The 26104-nt window shown below is 41.8% G+C and overlaps 1 protein-coding gene across 1 annotated transcript; it reads right to left on the reverse strand.

Annotated features, from left to right (window-relative positions):
• Positions 1–26104, reverse strand: NUP85 (nucleoporin 85). The gene is made up of 19 exons (XM_048488258.1): positions 25985–26104; positions 22804–22897; positions 22215–22377; positions 21220–21290; positions 19809–19852; positions 18931–19000; positions 17910–18031; positions 16168–16302; positions 15591–15713; positions 14136–14267; positions 12437–12543; positions 12051–12134; positions 10337–10402; positions 7205–7356; positions 6989–7106; positions 5371–5471; positions 4243–4394; positions 2453–2539; positions 1–183 (listed from the first exon to the last, which is right to left on the reverse strand). The coding sequence occupies exons 1-19, from the start codon at positions 26015–26017 to the stop codon at positions 85–87; spliced, it is 1953 nt and encodes a 650-aa protein (XP_048344215.1). The 5' UTR covers positions 26018–26104; the 3' UTR covers positions 1–84.

Below are 26104 nucleotides of genomic sequence, written 5' to 3' on the forward strand. Positions count from 1 at the left end.
TCATCAAAAAAACATTTATTCCTAGAAAAACAGCCATATGTACAGTGAGCCAGTGAAACAAAGTTGGTTAGTTACTCCATAACGCTATTCTTCCAATGTGCCTTCTTTTACAATGGCTCGTGCGAGGTTTCGTGCCAGAGCGAGCCTCAGCATTTCTACCTTGATTGCCTCAGTGTCGTCATCCTAGAAGCAAAAAAAAAAAAAAAATTCAGCTCACCAAACACCATTGCAGATTGGCTTTTCCTTTCTTTCTCCGGCTTTTCAGGAGAACATAATATTTCAGTAACAGAAATACATGCAGCAGTCAGTCAGTTTCCCACATACTTTCTGTATCCTCCAGAGCCACACCAACAGATTCCTATGCAATTTGAGCAGCCTTCTTAAATGGTCAGAATGTCAGTTCCACATCTGTGTAAAACTCATGTTCAAAAGTCCATTTAAGTAGTCCAGTGATTCATACTAAAGGGTCACATTAAGAAGTTTCTGAAGCTCTTTTCTCAATCGGTTTTAGCAATTAGCATGGAATTCAAGCAGACCGTGCCCAAAACTAAGTCCTCTCATGTCTGAGACTGAGTTCAGAATGAAAATCTGGAAAAACTGCAGTTGGTCAATGAGACACCACCAATACACATATTCACGTTCTTCACATCTGCAGGCTCAACTGCTGTTATTTAAATACAGATTTGCATGATACAACTTGAACTGGGGTGCTGTGTGGTTTCCGGGCTGTATGGCCGTGTTCTAGCAGCATTCTCTCCTGACATTTCGCCTACATTCAGCATTCAGGAGAGAATGCTGCTAGAACACGGCCATACAGCCTGGAAACCACATAGCACTCCAGTGATTCTGGCCGTGAAAGCCTTCGACAATATATTGAACAACTTGAACTGCCAAGAAAAAGACAGCTTCTAGTTATTCTGGATTTGGCACTTGGAAGCATCTTGATTTAAGTTTATAGATTACTTTTCTTCTACAGGGACCTAATACAACTGACAATAAAGTTAAAACAGGTTCTAGTGGGTTTTCCGAGCTGTGTGGCTGTGGTCTGGTGGATCTTGTTCCTAATGTTTCGCCTGCATCTGTGGCTGGCAACTTCAGAGGTGTATCACAGAGAAAAGTCTCTGAAACAGACATGTGAAACAGACTTTTCTCTTACACCTCTGAAGATGCCAGCCACAGATGCAGGCGAAACGTTAGGAACAAGATCCACCAGAGCGCGGAAAACCCACCAGAACCAGTTGAGTCAGGCCATGAAAGCCTTCGACAATACAAAGTTAAAACAAATAATTAAAAACAGACAGCATATGCAATGAGACAAACCAACTTCCTTCCAACCTCAAACAAGCTTCCTTTAGGAACCTAACCATCCATAGAAAAAGCTCATACAAAATTCAGCCTTGCATAATTTCTGAATATGTATCAGGGTGGCTAGGGAAGGCAGCATGGTATGTCCTGATCTCGTCAGAGTTCAGAAGCTAAGCAAGCTCAGTGCCAAGGATGACTCTACAGAGGAAGACGACGACAAACCACCTCTGCTTCTGACTTGCCTTGAAAACCCCTTGCAGGGGTCGTCATCAGTCAGTTATGACTTGAGGGCACTTACATAGGTACCTAACACCTTCCAGACGTATCAAAAAGGCTATTTCATAAAGGACTGATCACAAATAAAGGCCAAAGGACAGGCAAAAGATAATCAGCAACACTTGATCAGAAGAGTGGCATTGCCACCCAGGCTCATGTTGAGAGAGTCCATAATAGGATAAAAACCATTAACACTCCCCTCAAAAATGCATGTGCCTCAAACTGCATTAAAAGCCCTAGCAGATAAGATCCTTACAGCACTTGAAAAATGTTAAGGGATGGCATTCTCCTCAGGGAAGCCATGTCACAAGATGGAAACCACTGCTGGAAAGGAATGGGTTCTTGCAGATGCCAAGTGGGCAACCTTAAGCAGAGGAAGAGGGGCAGCTAAGTTACAGCTAGAGAGACATCACTGGCGCAAAGGGATGTATCAGGAGAGAAAGATGTTGGTCCTGGGCAATAGAGGGCTTTAAAGGTCATAACCAAGAACCTGAAATGAACTAGGAAACAAAGTGAGAACAGCTCTTTTGAATAGGCAAGATGTGTTTTCATTGGCTATAACTGGACAATAACTGGGCTGCTGCATTCTGAACCACTTGCAGTTTCTTGGTTGCCACAAAGTTACAAAAGCATAGATAAATGTGGCCAGGACAACTGAGAAGGCAAACCAGAGGCAGAGGGCTTTAATGGGAAGCCCATTTTGACATGTACCCACAAAATATGAATAGCGTGATCCAGGGATATCAATGGAAAAGTTAAGCAAATCTATGGGACATAAAAATACTTAATTGGTTGGGCTGTGTTTTAAATGTTAAACATCAAGGAGCTCAAAACTATCACTATCCAGCTGTTGGCCTTTGAAGAAGATTACCTGGAATGTGGTGTTTTTTGATTTTGTAGCCATCACGTCTTCCAAGCATCGCATTAATTCATATGTCTGATCAGCAGAGAATATCACCTGGAGAAATATTAGTCAGAGTAACAAATTGTCATTTCTTGAAAGTGGAATTGTATACCTTGACTTAGTGGCAGAATAGCCCTTTAAGCATGATTCAACCCTGCTAAAGAGAAAACCTAAAGCTGCCATGTACATTTGGTGCAGCATTTAGGGCTCTGCAAGTCAGAGGCAGCTATCATCTCATTGTTAGTACTATTATCAGTTTTACTATCCCGCCCCTCCCCTTTCAAGCTTGGGGCAGCCCACAACAATCAAATAATAACAAGACAATAAAAAGATTTCAACATCTCACTAATATAATACCAAGTGACTAATTCCAAACCAGCGTAATTATGGAACCTCCACACCAGGAACCTAATTGGCAGGTCAAGATAGTGAGACAATGTTAAAAAGTTGATGATTGAAAGTTCATTGAGAGCAGTGGAAGTTAGTTTAGGAAACAGTGTCATGACAACTATGCACAGCTTAGGATCCTCCTGCAGCTTTCTATTGGCTGCTGTGTACCATGAGTGGGTAGTTAAATCTCTTCAGGATGCAGCAGTTTTTAGACAACACTGTTCAGAGTGGAGATTATGAGGAGTTTCAAAAAGACTTCTCCTAACTGGGTGAACAGCCAATGAAAATGATATGGCAGCTAAAATTCAAAGTATAAAAATATGCAAACCAGAGCAAAAACATCCCAACTTCATGTAAACACTGAGGGAGTCTGAGCTGGCAATGACAGACCAAGATATTAGGATTCTGGCTGACAGCTGAAAATATTGACTTTGTGTACAAGAGCAATAAAAAAAGACAAAGTCCATATTATGAATAATCAGGAAAGGGAATGAAAATAAAACTGTGGGTACAATAATGCCATTGTACAATCTTCTTTGGAATAAAGTGGACTTCCCAAAAAGGAGAGTGTTGGAAAGGGCAACCAGAACTATTACAGGGTTGGAAGACCTGCCCTATAAGGCAAGGCTACTAAATCCTGGGGTTGTTTTTTTTTAGTTTAGAAAAAAAATGAATGAGGGTGACATGCAGATCTGCAAAACTAAGCATGGTGTAGATAAAGTGGACCAAGAAACTTCCCTTTTATGATACTAGAACTTGGAGTCACCCTATGAAGTTAATCAGTAATAGATTCAGACATATAAAACTTTCACACCTGTTGATTAACCTGTGGACCCATTGTCATAAGATGCAGTGATGACCAGTAATCCAGGTGAATTTAAAAGAAGACCTGGACAGATTTATGGAGATTAATGGTCTATCATTGACCATTAGTCCTGATAGATGAATGGGACCTCCAGGTTCAGAGGCAGAAGGTTGGCCAGCAGTCAACAAGTACAGGCTGTGGTCTGCAGGCCCTGCTTGCATGCTTCTGTGTGACATCTGGCTGACGAATGACCACTGGTCTTATCCAACACGACTACTATTGTTTGTTATCTTCCAAGCAGATTAATAAAGAGGAAGCTCATGTTTCCATCTCTCTTCTGAATAATATACAAAGTTTCAGAACTGGAAGGCTGTACTGGCAAGCAAAACTGCCAACTTTGCCTGACTGTTCGCAGCAATCTAACACTGGAGCACGTTATGCTCCGGTCTGAAAGCTATTTGTGTCTATAAACTTTCCTGTCTTGTATCAGTTGACCCAGACAGATTTTCTTTGGACTTATACAACTGACAGATCATCCACTGTTCAGAAACATCACACTTGCCTCTTTCTGCTCCAGGAGTGGGAGTGCGTCAGTCAACAGGGTCATCCAGAAAGAGGAAGGAGCAATACGAGCTGTCATCAATGTCAACAGTAGCTTGGCTGCTGGGAAAAACTGCTTTTCTCCATACATCCGATGAAATTCTCGATACTTCCCTGTATCCAAATGCCAAATCAGGTCACATCTCCAGACACGAATATCCCTTTTAATACTGGTGCCCTTGGAACTACCCATGCATGAACCAAAAGACCAGATTTAATGCTGAACTGATGCAAATGCTACTACAATAGGATCACTTTACGGGGCAAATGCAGCTGCAGATGCGTGCGTTCACTCAACACATGGGGAGAAAGAGAGCACAAACATTATGGCCCCGCCCCGCCCGATCTCCATGGAGACAAACCTGGGCCAGCAAGCATACCATCTCCCCGTGACCAGCAACATCCCAATAGCAACACTGCTAATCACAGGGATAAGGGGAGTATATGCGGGTACTTCCTCTGTGCTTTCATTATGTGTATCGAGAATTACCACTTGGTAATCATGCGCAAGCAAGGGGTGAACCCAGTGAGCTTCAGTTCTCTCTCCTCATGCCATGCATGAATGCATCAGGGAAGGCCAGAGGCGTAGCATTCTGGCTTCCCCCCCCCCCCCCCCCACACACACACTTACTTTAGCAAACTAAGCAGGCTGGAGAACAGGCCTGCCTGTTCTGATGGGAACTGTTCTGATGGGTCTCCTGGGAAATGTAGTTCCCACCAGGTCCTTTGCAGCCTAGAAGGCTGTTCTCCAGCCTGTTCTCCAGCCTGCTGTTCTCCTGTTCTCCAGCCTGCTCGGTTTGCTAAAGTAAATGAGGGGGTGTGTACCGTGGGGGGAGATCCCAGGAGAACCTGGGAAATGTAGTTCCCACCAGAACAGGCATCCCCCGCCCCCGGCAGCTTTGCGATTGGGGAAAGAACAGGCCTCTGAAACTGGGTAGCTGTTACATTCTCCTAGAGATGCACAATTAAAACCATTCTCTGTCCTCTGGACTTTGCATATATGAACTTACAAGATATGCTGCATTAAGTGTTACACAAGTACTGATATTTTGCTGCCATTTTTTAAAAAGCTGTGGGTGGTAGCTCTCACCAAGAAATGTCAGCCGATCACTAAGCAGCATGGCTGAGCCCAAGTTGTCAATGAGGTCCAAATCCGAGAAAGTGCCCCTCTCACAATAATCCTTCAGAAATCTAGGGGAGGGGAAAACCAGATTAGCAATCGAGGCAATCAATTCATGTACACTGTTACTCCATTCCAGTAAGACAACCCCTCAATGAAAGTATCCTGTAGACTAAAAACTGTAATAAAAAGAATTACCTTTTCGTACCTAGAACTGTGTTATCCAAATTTTTAATAGCCTGAATTAAAATAAAAGACACGCCCCAGATTTACTTTTAGAATATGAAGAAGTACACATTTTGGAAGGCAGCAAGGCCAGAGAAGCAGCTCCTGCAAAGATGCAACCAGCAGCAACCTCTCTGGGTGGAAACTTTTAAGCTCACAGGATTATTTAAGTAATTATTGTTTGTGGCACAGTAGCAAGCCTCTTGCAGCAACACACAGTTTGGGAATTGCTAAGCTAGAATGTGTCCTTCTTTTGCTATTATGATGGATGTGTGAATGTAGAGGAGTTTTCTTAATTAAAAGATAAAAATTAGTCTTGCAGCACCTTAAAGATTATTGAAGTATAAGCCTTTCTGGGCTAGAATCCACTGCAATTATATGCAACAAAATAACACGACTACTCCACCAGAATTAAAGAATGGCAAAATGGCATTCAGGCAAGACATAAACATCTCTGATAAGACTATAGCAGCAGCTATATCTTTGGAACAGACCCCTTCTGCAAGAACCATAAATTAATTATTCGAAAAGCTTTTCAAATTGCCTGCTCAGTGCTTGTTATGGTTTGCTCAACCTTGTTAATGTGAACCTGGATTTATCACAAAACGTGACACAACATAATAGTATTCCATCTTTACTGTTTAGCTTCAGAGGAATTCAAGCCTTAAACATTTCCAGTTTCTTAATGCTAAATGCTAAATAAATGAACTAAAGAGAATCAATACATCAGTACCAGTAAGATCACCGGTTATTTATTCCTTCTACATTAAGCTTACACAAAATTTATAAATCTGCCTATGAAGGTTCTGTTGAAACCCATACTGCCTACTGTGATTGAATACGGCCTCATTTTATCTTAGAACATCTGGGACCAAGCCCCCCTCCCACTTGTTTACATCAGTGTTTCTTTGGTAAACTGGAATCTGCCATATATTTTCCACTCTGCACCAGTACCCAATCATCCTTTCATTTGCTCTAACATCACTGGAAGGAAGCCCTATCTCTTTTCTCAAAATGATACTAAGAGTTCTTGAAAATATTGATACCATTCAAAGAAGCTATTTTGCAAGGACTCCAATAAGGCAATATTACCATTCCCCAAATAGTTCCATTCTTGAAATGCAGGATGGACTCCCCCTCTGTGCTGCCTTTTATGCAAGAGGAGACCAATGGGAATGGGCATATCAATATTAAATGTCAGCAATGTTATGCAATCTGCATCTTGTCCTTCCAGCACAGCGAAGACCTTTACTCCAACATGATTGCAGGGATTAGTTTTGAATGGACTGTCCTCTAACAGCTGCAATATTATCCCAAACATTTTCAGAGAACTTCCTTTACTCCTTTCTAATTTGAAGCCCACCTGTCTGATATGAGGGTAGCAAAAGCAGCATCCTTTGCTCGAATACTCCACGACAGTGCAGAGCCAAGGCGGTTGTTCCGGACAGCTTTCATGGCCATGATTTTACAGATGCTACGAACTTGGTAAAAGAGGTCCAAGAAAAGAGAAAAGCAAGCAGTTTCAGTGATTGGCAGTTGCACAAACGCAAAAAAAACCCCAAGCTTCTCGAAGATTCACCTTGATCGCTCATCATTCTCTGCTCACATATTCTCAGTACTTTGAGGGCTTTATGTTCTGTGTCCAAAGGGATCCGTTCAATGTGAAGCTCCAAGTATGCTCTACCATACTCTGGACAGTAATCAAAATAGTCTACCGCAAGCTGCCACAAGCTACAAAAGAGGAAGGGGAACCATCAAGCGGCATTTTTCAAAAGACAGCACTCAATTATGTATTACCTCAGAAGCCACTAACAGTGCAGTCCTACACAGAGTTACTCCGTTTCAAGCCTGTTGATTTAATGGGCTTGGACTTACAATGCACAGGCAGGTTGTGGTGTAAAGCTACAATAACATAACACATTGGGTCACACCCTGCACATATTCTGTTCATGCACAAATGCTTTTCAGAGCTTCCTTTACAAAAACTGCCCTCATAGAAACCCAATTTTTAAGATTTGGTGCAAGAGTCTTTTAAAAGGAGAAACAACATGCGAATAGTGCATGAGCATCCTTTTTAAAAACATGCAGCAGAACTCTTGATTTTTTCCCCCTCTTTTCAATTTAGGGAAGTTGAAAGAGAAGTTTGAAGATTCTGTGGGATTAGCTTCTGCAAAAGCAAGCCTGCAAAAAGAGTCAGGTCTATTTTGCTGTGTCCTTGTCCATTAAGGAATACTCCTCAATCCATGATCTCTCTCTCTCACTCACACACACACACACTTCTCTCTGTGATACACCTCTGAAGATGCCAGCCACAGATGCAGGCCAAACATTAGGAACAAGAGCCACCAGACCACGGCCACACAGCCCGGAAAACCCACCAGAACCAGTTGAATCTGGCCGTGAAAGCCTTTGACAATACACTTATAAGAAGTCATAATCACTTAACTTCTAGCCTTTTCGGTTACAGAAATTATAAACATGGCAGCAATATTTTCCCCACACAGCAAGGCATGTCAGAAGGCCACAAGGCTTGTATCCAACCACTGAGCCTCTGGCTTCAGAAGAAGCTCCGCACTTCACTGAAAAGAGTTGCAGGATACAACCCAACAGCCATTTTTGCAGAAGGTGCTTAAATCTTGACATTCAAATCTCAACCATCTCACTGAAACTACGAGACTCACATTGGTCATAATTAACTTGTGCCATTTATTTCAATGGAACTCAGCAACAGCTGTCTTCAACTGAATCACAACCATTATTCTTTAAGAGTTGGACTTCTGAATCTTTGACCAAATGGCCTTCTAGATTACTCAGCTAGGCTTTCATATGCTCAACGCCTTAAAAAAATCACAATGCTAAAAAGACATAATAACTGCGGATAACATTAGATGGAGGACATCAAACTGTCTTTACCGCTCTTTTCACCTATGTATATACGGCAGTCAGAATGAACAAGTAAAAAATATTGGCTAGTAAGGAAATAAGCATGTTACAAGGCTCTTGACAGTAACTCAGCAGAAGACCCTGGTGAGATTACCTTTAAGTTTAATGGTTCCACTCTTACCTGGAAGCCCTTTGGTGCAACTACCCTTCTGGAATAGTTTCCTGACCTCCCTCCTTGCATGTTGATGACACTCTGATGACACTCAGCTCATTCTGTTGATGGAGGGGGGAGCTGCCGCCGCCCCTGCAGCTCTACAGGGGCTGATGACACTCAGCTCATGCAGCTCTACAGGGGCTGATGACACTCAGCTCATTCTGTTGATGGAGGGGGGAGCTGCCGCCGCCCCTGCAGCTCTACAGCAATGTTTGGAGGCGGTCGCTGGTTGGTTACAACAGAGCAGGTTAAAACTTAATCCATCGAAGACGGAGATCCTTTGGCTTGGTCGGGGGGGTGGGATTGGGGATTTCCAGCCGCCGGTGTGGGAGGGGACCATATTGGCGCCGACCCCCTCCGTTCGCAGCCTGGGGGTCCACCTGGATTCGTCTCTTTCAATGGAGACCCAGGTGGCCCATATAACCCGGGTTGCGTTCTTCCATCTTCGTCAGGCCCGTCGGCTGGCCCCCTTTCTCTCCAACACTGACCTAGCCACTGTGATCCATGCAACGGTCACCTCCAGACTGGACTATTGTAACTCGCTCTACGCGGGCCTTCCCTTGCGCCTGATCCGGAAACTGAAATTGGTGCAACATGCGGCGGCCCGGTTGCTCACAGGGGGCGCCTTTCATGAACATATCTCCCCTGTGCTGCGCCGCCTGCATTGGCTGCCCATCGAACTCCGAATCATGTTCAAGGTGTGGGTGTTGACCTTCAAGGCCTTACGCGGCCTGGGACCCTTGTACCTTTGGGACCGCATTACCCCATATGTCCCAGCTCGTCCTCTGCGATCAGCAGAGGCGAATCTACTGGAGATCCCTGGCCCCTCGATGACGCGGCTGGCCTCCACACGGGCCAGGGCCTTTACAGCTCTGGCACCGGCCTGGTGGAACACATTACCATCAGCTGTTCGGGCCCTGCGGGACCTTGGAGAGTTCCGCAGGGTCTGTAAAACCGAATTGTTCCACCGGGCCTTTGGAGAGTCCAGCCGCCGATAGTGCCGCCCTTCCCCCCTGCTAGTAGGGTCCCCTAACATCACTGGGACCCATCCTCAAATTTTGGAAGAGGGTGGTATATGGGTCTCGTGGGCCCCATTTTAGAATGTACCTGTTTTAAGATTTTATGTTTTCTGTTTGATTTTCTGTTGTTCACCGCCCTGAGCCCTTCGGGGATAGGGCGGTATATTAAGTTTAATGAATAAAATAAAAATGTTTAGTTCAGTTTAAATGCAGAATCTTGCAAGTACTCTCACCTTGGGGACTTCTGGGAACATGGTGCTTTGTTAAAGGTGGGCTTGGACCCTTGAAAGAAGGTCCAAAAACCCCAAAAATAATCAAGATCAGTGGATGCTAGCAAGCAAAAACACTTTAGCAAGCTGGTTCTCCCAAAATTCATCAATCAATCAACCTCTTTCTTTCATGTTTGATTTCATTTTCTGTATCTTATTTTTAATATTTTCTGTTTTCTGTATTTTGATATTATACATATATACATGTACACACAAATGAGTCTCACCTGAACACATCCAATGACTACTTATGTGTAAGAACCACAGTTTTCTTTAAAGTAACTTTTATGACGTTTTCAAAATAAGGAAACAAAGAAAGGTCCTACCTATGATGGCAGAAGAGTCCAGAAGCATACTCCAACAGGAGATATTCACGCATATTAGAACCAAAACTGAAAGAAGAACACGTTATAAGAAGTTCCTCACTTATATCAAGAACTGGACCATAGCTGACCATTCGTTAACAGCTGCCTTTTGTGTAATCACATAATTTTGTAAAATGGAAAAAAAATATTTAAGGGAGCTATACTCTCTGTCTCCTGGAACACAGCTGGTCTCATAGAAAAGGTTTCTGCAACCCTCTTCCCGCCAAGTCATGTACCATATAGCTGAGAAAAGAAAAGATTTGCAGAAACCTTTTCTATCGAACCAGCTCTTTCAGTTTACACATCCACATGAACATATAACACTGCCAGGCTGTTTAGCTCATGTTGTCCAGCATCGGCAACCATTCAGCAGTTTTCCCAGGCAGCTGTTTCTCAGCACCAGCTCTCCAGAATCTTTTTAAATGGGGGTGCCAGGGGCTGAATCCAGGATCTTCTGCATGCAAAGCGTGTGCTTGACTTCAACAAAACTGTGGCAGAACTTCAAAGTTCACTGTTTGTTAAGAACTAAGGCAAAAGCCATGTGAATTAACTTAGCAGTATGTGCCACAGGATTGTTGACAACCAGAAAACAGGAAGCATTTTAGTCATACATCGTCAGTAAACCAAATACAGTGTGGTGGTTGAGAGTGCAAGCCAGGAAGTGACCAATTACCACTATCACAAGCAGACCACAGGTCCTAGGCCAGGGGTCTGCAACCTGTGACTGTCCAGATGTTCATGGACTACAAATCCCATCAGCCCTTGCCAGCATGGCCAATTGGAGGATTGTTGAAGGATTGAGATAACACACATGAATAAAAGCTAAGTGTTATCCAAAAAAGTGTGTCTAAATGGAAATCTTTAGAACTGAGCCTAGCCTGATGAATATCTTCTTTTTGAGCTGCCAGTCATCAAGAGACCTCTGAATTACAACTGTCCATTTACTTTAAACCTTTTTATGTTGCCTTTCTGATCAAACTGTGAAAGTGGCCGGGTAGATTAACATGGGAGTAATCAGTCCTTAAAGTATGCTGGTCCCAAGCCTATATAGGGCTTAAAAGGTCAACACCAGACCCCTGAATTATTTATCTATTTAGTAATTTATTATTTATTTCTCGAATTTCTTAATCGCCCTTCCCAGAACTGGCTCAGGGCGATTTACAGATCAACAACAATACAATAAAAGTGTCTCGGCATGTGTAGACCCGTAAAATTGGAAAGCCAAATAGCGGTCTAAAACTTATAATACATTAATTCAATTATAATTAAAACAGTCTAATTAAAATTTAATAAATATTAAATAAATTTACAAAATACCACTAACTGAACCAGACCGCTAGGCCTGGATCAGATGGTAAACCAATAAATGATGGCGACTATCACAAAACTTCACATCTACAATGGAGTGGCACATACCCACGGGAGATAGATGGAAACAGCCAGGCCTCAACAGAATTGAGCCAGGTTCTCAATGGCCCTGCAGAACTCCATGAAGTAGGGGCCAAGGCTGAAAAGGCCCTGGCCCACATTGAGGGCAACCAAACCTCACGTGGGCCAGGGGTTACTAGGAGCCCCTTTGCTCCTGATCTTAATGTCCACTGGGGGTTATATCAGAAAAGATGGTCGCTCAAATAGGCTATCTTACCATTGAATAAAAAAATTAAGAAGTACTCACTATAGGTTGTGAGACTGGAGGAGATTGCAATGATCCAGCAGGTCTGTCAGATGAGCTACAAACCACCAGTTGCTCAGGGCAATACTGCACAAAGAAGGCGAAAAGGAAGGAATGTAAAATTATAATTGATGACACGTCATGCAGAGTTTTTTTACAACCTTAATTAAAACCCATCTTAACCAAGCATTATTACATTTTGCAGAATCATATGCATTAGCTGTATGCATATTTCATTTGATGGTTGCTGTTTTTAATATGCAGGTTCCTTTTTTTTCAGCACCCACTTCTACATTCACAAGCAATTTCTTTAAATAAATTCTGGATTATGGGGCTGATTACAAGTACAGATCAAGCACTCTAAAACCCCAATGACTAAGTAAAGTCACCTGCATTCTTTAATCACTTGATGGATGTCAAATTCAAAGGCTGCCAGCAAGATAATGTCCAAGGGCTCAGGACTATTCTCACCCCCAAGAAACTGATCCAGGCTTGACTACAAACAAAGAGATGAGACAAGTTCAATGATGAGATCAGTTATACTAAAAAACATACAGTGGCAAGAATACAAAAAAAAAGGAGGATTGAAACAGCATTCTGGTCACGCAACATGTGATTGGTGTTTGAAAAACACTGCCAGTGGAGGTGGTGATGGCCACTAACCTGGATAGCTTTAAAAGGGGCTTGGACAGATTTATGGAGGAGAAATCGATCTATGGCTACCAATCTTGATCCTCCTTGATCTGAGATTGCAAATGCCTTAGCAGACCAAGTGCTCGGGAGCAGCAGCAGCAGAAGGCCATTGCTTTCACATTCTGCACGTGAGCTCCCAAAGGCACCTGGTGGGCCACTCCGAGTAGCAGAGTGCTGGACTAGATAGACTCTGGTCCGATCCAGCAGGCTCTTTCTTATGTTCTTATTCTCTCTCCATTCCCTCAATAAGACAGATAAGAAAACATAAAGTGCTACTACCATATAGCCCAGTGATGGCGAACCTTTTCGAGACCGAGTGCCCAAATTGCAAACCAAAACCCACTTATTCATCGCAAAGTGCCAACACAGCAATTTAACCTGAATACTGAGGTTTCAGTTTAGAAAAAAAGTTGCTCCAAGGCGTGCATTACTTGGGAGTAAGCTTGGTGGTAGTTGTTGGCTTTGCTTTGAAGCAACCATGCAACTCTTCGAGCGGGTGAATCATGACCCTAGGAGGGTTTACTCAGAAGCAAGCCCCATTGCCAGCAACCGAGCTTACTCCCAGGTAAAGGATCGTGCTTTAGTTCTTTGCATGAAAATCAGTGGGGTTTAACAGCGCTTAACAGGGTTATCTACACTGCTTCCCCAAAACTAGGTCTTAGGTTTAATGCTAATAATCGAGCCCAGCGGCCCAGGCCAGCCTAGATGTGTGTGTGGGGGCAATTCCCCCCCCCACATGATGAACTCTGTTTGCGCGTGCCCACAGAGAGGGCTCTGAGTGCCACCTCTGGCACCAGTGCCATAGGTTCGCCATCACTGATATAGCCCATATAAGCAAAGTTAATCACTTATAATACATGTCCAGCTGCATTCTCCATTAATAGTCAGTGGTAAAGTCACAATAGCTCTTCCCACGTCAGGACCATCTCAATGACAGAAAGGGCTGAGGTGCGTGAAACTGCCGCATAATGAATTGGACCATGAGGCCATCAAGGTCAGTTCTAACCACTGAGTCTGGAAGCATCTCTCTGACTTCTCAGGCAAAGGTGTTTCATATTACCTGCTACCCGATCCTTTTTACTAGAGATGCCTGGGGTGGAACTTGGGACCTTCTGTGCTAAGCAAGTACTCTACCACACATACACACATCACTATGGGATATATTGTCTGGTACAATGTTTTGGAAACTTTTCAAAATTTGCTGCTTGTTAAAGCTTGCTTAGGATGGGGAAAGGGATGGCCTGGTCTCCAAGTTGTCACTTTTGAATGCACCGTCGCCACAACTGTGTCATCCTTCTCATTCCCACTGTCATGGACGGCAAGAAACCAGGATAGGATGAGGTGGAAGAAAGACTAAAACCAGTTTGTCTCTCAAAGTAGCATTTCCCAAGTCACCTGTGCATAGAGGTGGAGTTCCATGGGCTTCACAGTAGGATGACAATATAACAACCGAGTTACCAGAAAATGGTACCAGGTAGTCATGAGATCTCTCTTCCCTAGAATGGTGTTTTCATCTCCCAATAGGATCTAATGACAAAGAACAGAGACAAACCACTTAACTTTTCCCAGCAGAAACCCTAAATACTATTTTATTCATTTTTATTCTAAAAAACTGGGCTGTTAATACTACATTATTGCCATTTCTTTTCATCCAATACTGTCTGTGCCTTTTCTTCTTCCTATGTAATTGGTGGCAAGCAGCTTTTCTCCAAAGAAACATGAAAAAGAAAGGGAAATAGCCATGCTGTTCATCACAAGTGCTACGTAATGTTCTTCCCCTCACCCTTCTTCCCTGCCATTCCACCACCAAGTATGTAAAAACCTTTTTTTTAAAAAAGAGAAGTCCATATAGTGGAAGGGGAAATATTAGATGCGTTGGTGTTCCTTGAGATTTAGCCTCTAAGAAGAGATAGGAGCTCATGCACTACGGTGCTCCAGCAGAGAGCTCTCCAAAGACAAAATTCAGTCCTTGAAAGTTTACAACAAAGGTATGGGCAAAAGTAGTGTCACTGACACAAACTGATGTGTGCCAGTGACATTTGCAGAGCCACATTCTACGTAGTAGTCCAGATCACAACCGGCCAAGTAAATGACAGTTTCCCAGCACAGCAGATGCCTTAGTGCCTTAGTGTGAGGAAAGACTTCAGCTCCCTGTAACGATGAACTAACATTGCAGATTAACATACAACAGGGAACTATTTGAGTGGGGGATTTTTATCTGGTGAATTGGATTCGTTTCCCAACTCCTCCACATGAAGCCTGCTGGGTGACCCAGGGCTAGTCACTGTTCTTCGGAACTCTCTCAGCCCCATCTACCCCACAAAGTGTCTGCTGTGGGAAGAGGAGGGGAAAGGAGTGTGTAAGCCCCTTTGAATCTCCTTACACGAAAGAAAGGTGGGGTACAAAATCGAAACTCTTATTTTTCTTCTACTACCTCTTGAGCCTGCTGTTGCAGAAATTCTGTAAGTGTGATCTATGTTTTAGAAATGCAGTCTTTCAGCAGGAATCCTCATTTAATAAGCAGCTGTAAGTGGTTACATCTGGATAATATACTTGTTCCTGAATATTCAGTTTTTGAAACAATAGTTATCTGATAGTGTGAGCCTTAGTGTTTTTTACTCCCCCAATCGCTGCTTAAATACCCAGACCCAGCTGCATGTATTTGTCTTGTAAGGGGTAAGATCACACTTAACAGTCTGAAGACTTCCCCAAGATCACACAGTGCTGACTGATAGAAAAGAGAATCGATTTAAAAAGTTAATCTTTCTTTAAATTCTTCATGACATACTTGTAGCAGAATCCGCAACCCGTCATTGACTTGCCCACATTTCATTCTAAATTTCCACAAACCTTGCAGATAGTTTCCATGTGGGGGTTGGACGCAAAAGTCCCATCTTGCAAGAAGCGCTGACATTCGTCATGCCAATGCTGCCATTTTAGTTCCATCTCTGTCAGAGTTTGTGTATTACCAAGCTGAAAAGTAAAATATATAATAAGCATGGAAGTATTTCCGTTACAAGCAGGGTCTCCAAGATCATCAGTACAGTGTTTTGAATAACTTCCCTTGAAATGGGGTGGGGGAACCTGACATCCAGAGATCAGAAATATTATAACATTGTTTAAAGACATGGGTACAAACTCCAAAATGAAACATTCAGGCCAATGGAAGGTGATGAATGCTTTTGTACAAATTTATACAATTAACTTTAACAAATCTTACTGCCAAATGTAGGGGTTTGCCTCACAGCCAAAGAAGAAAACAATCTCCCTCAAGCTGTATATCAGAGATATACAAGCAACTGCTATCAAAACAAAAATAATTGTATGATCTTACACAGGCAAAAAAACTAAAAATAACACCTTTGTGAATCCCCCACTGTAAAAACTTACTAAGCAGAACAATAAGAGAAATCTACAAAATGCATACACTGAGAACTGGCATCTTCTTCATCAGCTCATCCAAAATTTTGCACATGCTCACTGAAGCAGGGTTGGCACTGGCTTCCTTAGAGAGCAGTTGCCGAGCCTCATCCATTCGTCCTTGAAGCACAAAGATAGTTATCTGGGGAGGAAATCAAAATGGAATGTAGCAGAATATGGAACTGAACCTGAGAAATGACCTACAGATTAATATCAGTGCTCAGTCCTATACATATATTGTTGCAACCAGGCACAGAGTAGCTTATAGCAAGGTAGGTACAGCATTATCCCGAAGGAGGCAGGTAGGGCTAACCCACCAACCTGGGCAGCCTGAGGTAACTCCCCCAAACAGTATTTCAGCAGGCATTTCTAGCTTCTGGGGGGCGGGGTAGTAATCTATGAGTGGGAGTACTTTGCCCCAACATGGACCTGCTTGGGATCCAAGGTATTATGTGACAACATGGGAAGGATAAACTTGCATCATACAATAGCACAGATCTGTTGCAAGAGGTTAGAAAGTGAAAAACTGTAGCCAACCTAACCTTGATGGCGTGGAGTGGGAGAGAATGGTCTTTCTCCTGGAATGATGCCCTGTCAGAACAGTGCCCTGAACTGACCAATCTGTGGAATTCAGAACTCCATACTGGGACTGTGGACAAGACTGCCTAATGACACCCCCCGCCCCCCTATGCCTGGCACATACACAGAAAACTGCACTTGAATATGAACAACAGCACACAGGGGTAAAAACAGTTTATTGTCTACATTTCTTAACCTTTCCTCTGACTCATCCTCCTCATGACCATCTATGTTGCAACCCCATTAAGGGTCTTTACCTGTTTACTGTCCAACACCAGGAAAAACTCAAGACCATTGCCTCACCAGGAACAGCAGGAAAACTGCTTTGTTTAAAGGATTTCCTTTGCCCCAAGACATATATAAGACCGTAACAGGCAGAAGCATCAAGACCCGCCCACAATGTTCCACAACATCCTAGTCAGAATCCATCCAAAAATGAACTGGTTAGCGGCTGACCCTCTTAACTGTCAGATTAGGTTATGGGACGTCCAGGTTCAAATCCCCATTGTACCTTAAAGATTTCTGGGTAATACTGGGCCAGTCGCACACTCTCAGCCAAAACTGCCTCACAGGGTTGATGCGAGGATAACATGGAGAAGGGGAGACTGTTGTAAGCCAATCTGGATTCACAACAGGGGGGAATGATGTGGTATAAATAAAGCTATATGCTAAGCTATATGCTAAGTAGAGATGCTAGCCTCATGAGCTTTTGGTTCTTCCACTGTGTTCTTCTGTCTTGTGAGTGTCAATCGTGAGGACCTCCATGCTCCCCACCCACCCACCCCACGGATGGAAGATTTCACTGCTGTTCTGAATGCTGATATTCTTTTGAATTCTTAAAACTTATAATGGTTAGCGTATTAATACATAATTGTGTACACGTGGGATAACAACCACTCTCCTCAACTTTATCCAAGAACATATGGTACAAAGCTAGAAGCCAGTTTGCTGCAGGATTAGCCTCTCCATTCATTCACTGGCAAAAAATACCTGGAATACAGAATTTTTAGCAAACTCTCACAGACGGTAAAAACATTAGAGCCTTCCTTCCTCATGGAGATTTAAACTGCAAGAATTTGCTTTTTTTCTGACTCCAACTTCATATTTTCAACAAATAAAATCAGAGACGAAGCACACATGCTTCCTTGTACAAGATAATTCTTCACTTACTGCATTCCAAAAGTTTTCATGTTTTGCTGAATTTTCACTCTTCAAAACTTCACCAACCATGTTGTCGACATCACACACATGAAGGCGAACCCAGTCAAGAAGATGAAGGAGGAGGGGACCAGCTGGAAAAAAAACATTATATACTCTCATAATCTTTGAGATCTGGGTGTCACACTGGGAAACCTTAGCTCTACAACTATTGTGGGATGGGGGGAGAAGAGATGCAAATAACAGGGCTGATGATATTCTACGTCCCAAATGTCTCTCCCTTTTGATCTAGTTCTGAGATATGAAGAAGCATTTTCTCCTGCCTCAGCTACTGTTCTTGGAGGATGCTACTCTAATTCCAATTCATGTTTGCTAACCTCTGCTTCATACACAGGATTCATTTCCTAGACATACATAATTTCTCAAAGAACAAGCATGTACTTCTTATGCACAGTCAAACGTAACAAGCGAACAGAGGACTAACTTGCTAGATACACCACTACCAATTTGATTCCATATACACACACTCATGATGTGCAATGGCATACATAATTTCCAACAATATTCATGCAGAAATTAATTTTGTGAAAACTGGGCTTATACCCATGTGAGAACACTTGCTATGAAGCACCAGAGAATTCAATCCAACCAAAAACAGAACATCAAATTCTCTGTAGATATTATTCTTACATACTTGCTACTTATTATACTTTAGTCTGCATGAAACTCAAACTGAGAAGAAATTTATTTTTGCATCTGTCTTCCACAACCTTGGGATAACAGACTCTGCCCAATAGAAGAGATGGTCATCACTGAAAGGGAAGAAGAAGTCAAGATCTGGACAAGAGGCACAAGGTAGACCTCATTCAAGGTAGCAAAAAGGCAACAAATTGAGATCATGCTTTTGAAGATATTTCTGAGTATCCTTTTATAGAAATATCCAGCTGCTGGATGATTCATAAGCAATTTCAAAACAGAAGCAAACTAACATAAACATTCTGCCTTTAGATCTACGTTACACTACAATTTTCACCTGGTGCGGCTTCAATAAACATGATCTCACAGAGATTCCAGATCAACTCCATAGCAGACAGAATGGAGACCTAAGAGAGACAGACACCAATTAAAAGCCAACGGTTGTTTTTATACTTTCAGCTTGAGTCACAAGGCTCAGCAGTCAAACAATCAAACATTTTTCAGGCATGTCTTGCTGTGCAGAAATAAGTTGATACTAGAAGAGTTTGTGCCTCTGCCTTGCGGTGTACTATCTGGATTTGGGTTTCAGAGGGGACAGGGAAGATTTGGAGCACAGAAGCAAGCAAGCAAGCGATTCAGTATCCAGTCCCCGCCACTTCTCTGCTCAAGAGTTTCTCTTTGGAAGCCTAGGAAGATGAACCATGAGACTTTTGTTATTTTGTTAAATTATTTTGAAGGAGTCATTAATCACTGGAAGTGAGAAAGTAGCAAAGTTTTTGTGAGGTGCTATAAAGCTGCACCAAAATAAAAAATGAGAGATAATTCGTTGTTTATTTATTCTATCTGTAATTTGTAATTATGGCTTACCCTTAATTTTGTTTATAGCTCGATTATAATTATTTGGTATACTTTATATGCCAATTTTTCTGTCTGTCGGTCACTGGAAGTTTCAGATAGGCAGCAGCTTGGAAAGAATGAAAGATTGCTTTAAAAACTGGGGTATAATAGCAGGCCAGTCTGAGGGATAGATCGGATACGGCCTTAATGAATAACACAGTATGTGGATTCCGTTCACAACCTCCTTCTGGGCCAATTTCAATGGAAACTAAACAAGCTACAGTACCATACCGAAAAAGGGGGGGGGGATTTTTATGGTAGATGCTAGTAAAAGTTTATTCTCAATGGTGACAGTTCAAAACAATGTATGTACGTTACCTGGGTACTGTGCTGTGCTCGCATTGCTGGATCCCATGCAGAAACTAAAACAGACAAAGATGTTCAGACTTCCACTTTCTCCCAAGTTCACAGATTTTATTTATTTATTTAAAGTGTCCAAACTACTTTCTGTACCTCTCAAGGAAGGATACCAATTACATTTTAGAAATTTTAGAACAAAGCACTAAAATCGTAGCAGTAAAAGCAGGTTGTAGAAGCAATAATAATATACTTTCAGAAGCAATAAAATCAGCAATCAGCACATTTTTAAAATCAATAAGAATAAGAATTAGGGGTCGGAAAAGTCAGTTTATCTACCACCAGTGGTAGATAATATAATATAGCTTTAAGTAGATCTCTGCAAGTCCAGAAACAAGGAGGAAAAGGTTTGGTTACCAAGGCAAGAAGATCCTAAGAATGGGGTACACAATTGAAAAAGCCCTGTCCACCCACCTGTGAGAAAGTACACGTTCAGCCTAGATCCAGCAACATGGCTGTTTGTCTCTCTCATTATAAACAGACTTTAATGTTTTTCAGTATATTTAGTTCTTTAATGTTTATTGGTACACTCCAAAGGCTTTATTTCCTTCCATTATACCCTGCCCACTATCTGTGCAATCATCAGTCTGCTAGTGGGCTTCTTTTTGATGTAACACCCCCCCCCAAAAAAAACCCCCACCAGATCTTAATCCATAGTATTTGGATTAACCCAAGGTGACTAAAATGGAACTTCCACATTCAGACAAAGTGAACAGGAAGCAAAATCAGGGGAAGGCCTGTGTCTCTATGCCCTGTTATTGGCCCTCCATAGTAATTGACCACTGTGTGAAATAGTTTGCTGGACTACATGGACTGCTGGCCTCATCCAGCATGATTCTTCTTATGTTCTTATTTTTTACAAATTGAATTGGTGTGCAGAAGCAAGATTATGGATAACTATTCAATTATAGAAACATTCAGGTTGCCCTTAAAATATTCTGTTAAAAGAGGCTCTACCTGTTTCACATTACTAGTGCAGAATGCTGTATTCAACCAAAAGAAAGACAGAAAGATTTTATTTCTTTGTTTTCACTAACTCTGGTGTATTGTTGCTGCTGAAATATTGTTGTTGCTGTAATTGTGTCATTTTATCGGGTTAATTTATATTTATGTTTTTATGTAATTGCTATTGAGTATAGCTCTGACTGTGAGCCACCTCGAGCCATTCGGGGGTGAGGCGGCCTATAAAATCTAATAAATAAATAAACTCTGAATGTAAAATGATCCCTACCCAAAAATTACATGCAAATGTTTGTTATTGTACTTAACTGTAACTTATACTGCATGTGAATCAAAGATGACACATTTTCTTATTCTTGACAGCGTACATCGCGGGAAGATATCTTTTTTTCAGGTAAATAAGGTAACTCACCAGCCACCTGATGTGAATCTTCCATACAGGCTCTTATGACTGAACGGTAGCTTTTGCTCACTCGAACCAATCTTTCAGAAGTAAAAGGAAGTGTTATAAAGTTTTTTAAAAATTATTTCATTTATAATAAAGATTTTTCACAGGTTTCATCAAACATAACTTGGTCACGGGGTACTTCAAATATACAAACAACAACTTTAAGTTAACAGTTTCAAGCAAACAAAACTCAACACTGCTGAATATGATAATGTATAAGAAAAAACAGCCATCAGTACATTCATTCATATAAACTCAATACAGTAGTTAAGATTCTTCAATATTTCCTTGGAGCAATGGTTAAGTTGCATTCTAATAATATTTTCTAGTGCCCATAGTTTATCAGAATTTTATGTGTAAGACAGATTTTATGATATTTCTTGCAAAACTCCCCCACATGCATAGACAGAAGGATCTTCAGTTTTCACAAGAATAATTACAGTCCTATCTTAGGTGATTTTAAAAAAAAAATCCTCTATGGAAAAATCTATCTACCACCACATTTTATCAAAGAAAGCCAAGTGGCTAAGACAAATAAAAATAAAATATCCAATTCCAATAAATTCCCTACTGGCTTCATTCCTATGCAGATTGAAACCATCACCTGCAAACCATGAGTGGGTCTCATACTCTCCTCTCCTTCTCTTTCACTTTTGATTCCCTCACTTCTCAATGTGAAGAAAATCAAATTTTGTTACTACAGTTGAACTAGTAAAGTGATCTGAAGGTGGTTTACAGTTTGAATGTAACAACAAGCTGTGGTTGGTCACGAAAGGGAAGGTGGAAGGGAACTGTAGCACAGAAGAGGAAGATGGAAGTTGAGGGAGTAGGGCATAAATAATATCAAGCCATGATTTGGAATTACATTTGTAGAGCTACTGGTTTAATTAATAAATATCCTATAGACTGTGGATGATGTCGGATACTTTCACATTGTTAAGGCCCTTTAGATCACTTACTGCGTTGTCCTAGACTTCCCAACCTTTTCTTTCTCATCCTTCTGCAACCCAACAAAGATCCCATGAGATTCATTGAAAAGTTTCCGCAGTGTGTGTGAGTATACATCTTGATCTTTGCGGACAACATAAACAAAAGGGCAGCCTGGCCTTTTCTTTTTCTTCTCTAAAACAAACCAAAAGGAAGTTTTAATACACAATGTAACATGGTTACTCTTAGGATCAATAATGATCTGGAATTGACAAAACTCAAGCAACACAAACTCCATTATTTAGTTATTGTAATTAATCTGAATTAGGATACTAACTACATCCAGAAATAAACCCTCTCCGACAGGTTCTAGATGTAATTGGATCTTAGCAATCATGGATCATGAAAACATGCATATTCTTGAAGTAAATAAAGTTGTACAAGGAGTTTTAACATGTACCCCATGAGCTTTGAAGTTCAGGGCAGAAAAAAATGAATGCAACCTTCACAAAGAATTCAGACCCACAAAAGCTTAACAATACATTAGTTTGCTCTCTAACTTGGGTCTACTCAGTAACATGAACTCATCAGAAATGCATATTAAAGACCAACATTGCTAACCTCTTGTTTCATACAATGTCTCACACACAAGCATCTCCACAGGTCCCCACTCAAAACATAACTGCTTCTGCTCAGAATTCAGTTCCGGAATCAGCTGTATGACAAATTGAAAAACAAACAAAGCAATACTACTTAAAGAGATTTAGCTTTTATATACACTTCGTAATAAATTTAAATGAGACACGGATTCATTACAAAATCTGGAATAAGTAAACAGAACCATTCCTTCTCCATTCAACCATAAAATCTTCTCAATGCCTTTCTCCATCTGCCAAGACTGGGCCATATATCTCCCGTTATTACTGTCAAATCTGTACTTGAGCAAGAAAGCTATTTCTTTTTTTCAAGGGCTTTCTGTATGAGACTGCCACTCAGGTTTTGCAATGCATCATGTTTCCACCTTCATTCCATTCTCCCAGAAAGTTGGAAAAAATTACACTACATGCTCTGCTAATGCAGCTGCAAAAACACTTTCTTCTAACTTAGCCTAGAAGTTGGCCTCCTACCCTGACACAGCTAGCCTGCCCACCCGAATCCACACCATAGTAACATCGAGACTAGACCACCACAATGCACTCTATATAGATCTCCTCTCAAAGTCATTTTTCTCACTCCAGTGGGTGCAAAATGCTGCAACTCGGTTACTGTGCCTTTAAATAGTTCTTACACTGATTGCCCATCAGTTAATGGGCTCAATTTAAGGTATTGATCATCACATACAAAGCCCTTCATCCCTCCTATCTGTGTGACTACCTCTCTTCCTATGCTCCACCACAACAGCTTCACCCAGTTGAGCACAGCTTCCTGCATCCTCTATTATGGCTCCCACCTTATGGAGTAGCCTGTCTGATGTGGTCGAGTTGCTTCCACATTCCTGGCTTTCCACAAGATATACAAAACTGATCTATTTTTACAAATATAACAGAGATCACCATGACTCATAATGATACTGTAGTACTGCAGTCAAAGCTGTACTCATGACTTGAGTTTGATCCTGATGGAAATCGGTTTCGGGTAGCCAGATAAAAAGTGACTCAACCATCCATTCTATGAGTACCGTGCTTGCTAGGGGTAAAGTGTTGGTGACGAGGGAAGTTTGCCTAGTAAATGCTGTGATGTGACATCACCCATGGGTCAATAATGACCTGGTACTTGCGAAGGGGACTTACTTTACCTCTAATAGGTCTGTACTGTAACAAAATGGTTTAATGATAGCGTACCTGTTTAGTATGAAGTGAGTTTCTGTTTCAGACTCCAATATCTCCAGAGAAAGGATCAAGTGGTAGGTAAAGTGACATACATCTACCTGAGACCACGAAGAAACACTATCAGTCTGAAAAGACAGTACGTTCTTGGTGGACTAATGGTCTGATTCAGTATAAGGCAGTTCCACATGTTTCAGAAAGATGCTTTGCTAAAGGAACAGGCACTACGGTCTTCAATCCTGTGTATAGTATGCATAGTATGTACTGTTTGTTGATGTAAGTATAATCCTACAATTAAATTTCTGGATCATGTAGTGGGCTGTTTATGTTAATGTTTATGACTTGGTTCAATTTAATTTCAGCTACTATTTCCAGATTTCTGCAATCCAAATCTTACTGCTTTGTTTATCAAATGTTCTACCATATTGACTGTTTTTTATCTACTTTGCGTAAACCATCTTGAGTCTTGGAAAGAAAGGCAGTCTATAAATAACAGAAATAGAATAATAAATAACTTGAATCTAGAGTATATGTAAAACTGTTCAATAGACTAATGAGCAATGCTCTTTCTTCTTGACACAAGAAGGATCCATCAGGATCAAACTCAAGTCATGGGAACCAAAATGTCATATGTGGATTACATACATTTTATATGTAAACTATCTAACATAATGTATATGTAGTCATAGTATCACTGGGGCATTGAGAATTATTATAGCAATTTAAATAGGGGGTAAGGGGAAAACTTAGACAATGACTGCTCAGGTACATGGGAGTTTGCCTTCATACATTCATAGCCCCCTCCTCTAATCTGAGACTGCTGCACCAAGGATCAGTCCTAAATTTTTTTAGGACTGATCCTTGGTGCAGCAGTCTCAGATTAGAGGAGCCCATTTTTCATCCCAGCCCATTTTTCAAAACCCATTTTTGAAATGGGTTTAGATCCTTGGTGCAGCAGTCTCAGATTAGAGGAGCCCATTTTTCATCCCAGCCCATTTTTCAAAACCAGCCCATTTTTCATCACTGCTGCAGCAAAAAAACAACAAAATCCACCAGTGGGAAGGGATAAGAAAGCTAAGAGCAGTGGCTAAGAGCATGTGCACTCTGATCTGGAGGAACCAGGTTTGATTCCCAGCTCTGCTGATTGAGCTGTGGAGGCTTATCTGGGGAATTCAGATTAGCCTGTGCACTTCCACACACGCCAGCTGGGTGACCTTGGGCTAGTCACAGTTTCTCGGAGCTCTCTCAACCCCACCTACCTGACAGGGTGTTTGTTGTGAGGGGGGAAGGGCAAGGAGATTGTAAGCCCCTTTGAGTCTCCTACAGAAGAGAATGGGGGGATATAAATCCAAACTCTTCTTCTTCTTCTCATTGAATAATGTTTAGCTAACAACACTGAAGAAGTTGGGGATGGAGGCAGAAGGCCAGTTTTACAAGAATCATTTTTCGTACAATGATTCCTAGGCTTGCTGTAAATTTGTGTTATTACTGTAAACCAACTGGTTTTATTGCATTTTAGCACTTCAATATTTTGAGGTTTTTACGTTCAGTCCACCACTCTCCCGCACAGCAGTATAAAACCGCCTCAGTTAAGCTAGACTTATATTATCTTGAAACAAAATATAGACAAGACTTAACATGCATTTCAACTTCCAGAAACTGCTGCTTTGGTTTGCTTTCCTCTGTGTACTCCATGTCACAGTTGCGCGTAAATCAAAACCTCACATATTTCCCCACCGCCTCCGCTAAAAGCGTGGTGCGGAGGCAAGACATCGACCAGTCTAAGCCAGTGTCGTACCGAACTTGCTTTCCTATAACTGTCGTGGGGGTTTCTCTTTCAACTTAATACAAACAAAAATTTAAGCCTGACAGCTCTGCCATTCAATCCACTTCCCTCCCCCCGCCCCCATCCCGGTCCTCCACTGCTCTCAATGCCACCCGCGTCTGCCCCGGAGAGGAAGGGAAGAGCAACGCACAGTGAGCGGCGGCTCCACGTCCAGCTCCTCCATGTCGCTCAGCCCAAGCGGAACTCCCGCGCCCTGTTCCTTCCACGCTTCATACAGACGCTCGCCGAGGCTGAGCTTTCCCAGCCAATA

This window comes from Sphaerodactylus townsendi, linkage group LG03 (assembly GCF_021028975.2).
Source record: "Sphaerodactylus townsendi isolate TG3544 linkage group LG03, MPM_Stown_v2.3, whole genome shotgun sequence".
NCBI lineage: Eukaryota > Metazoa > Chordata > Lepidosauria > Squamata > Sphaerodactylidae > Sphaerodactylus > Sphaerodactylus townsendi.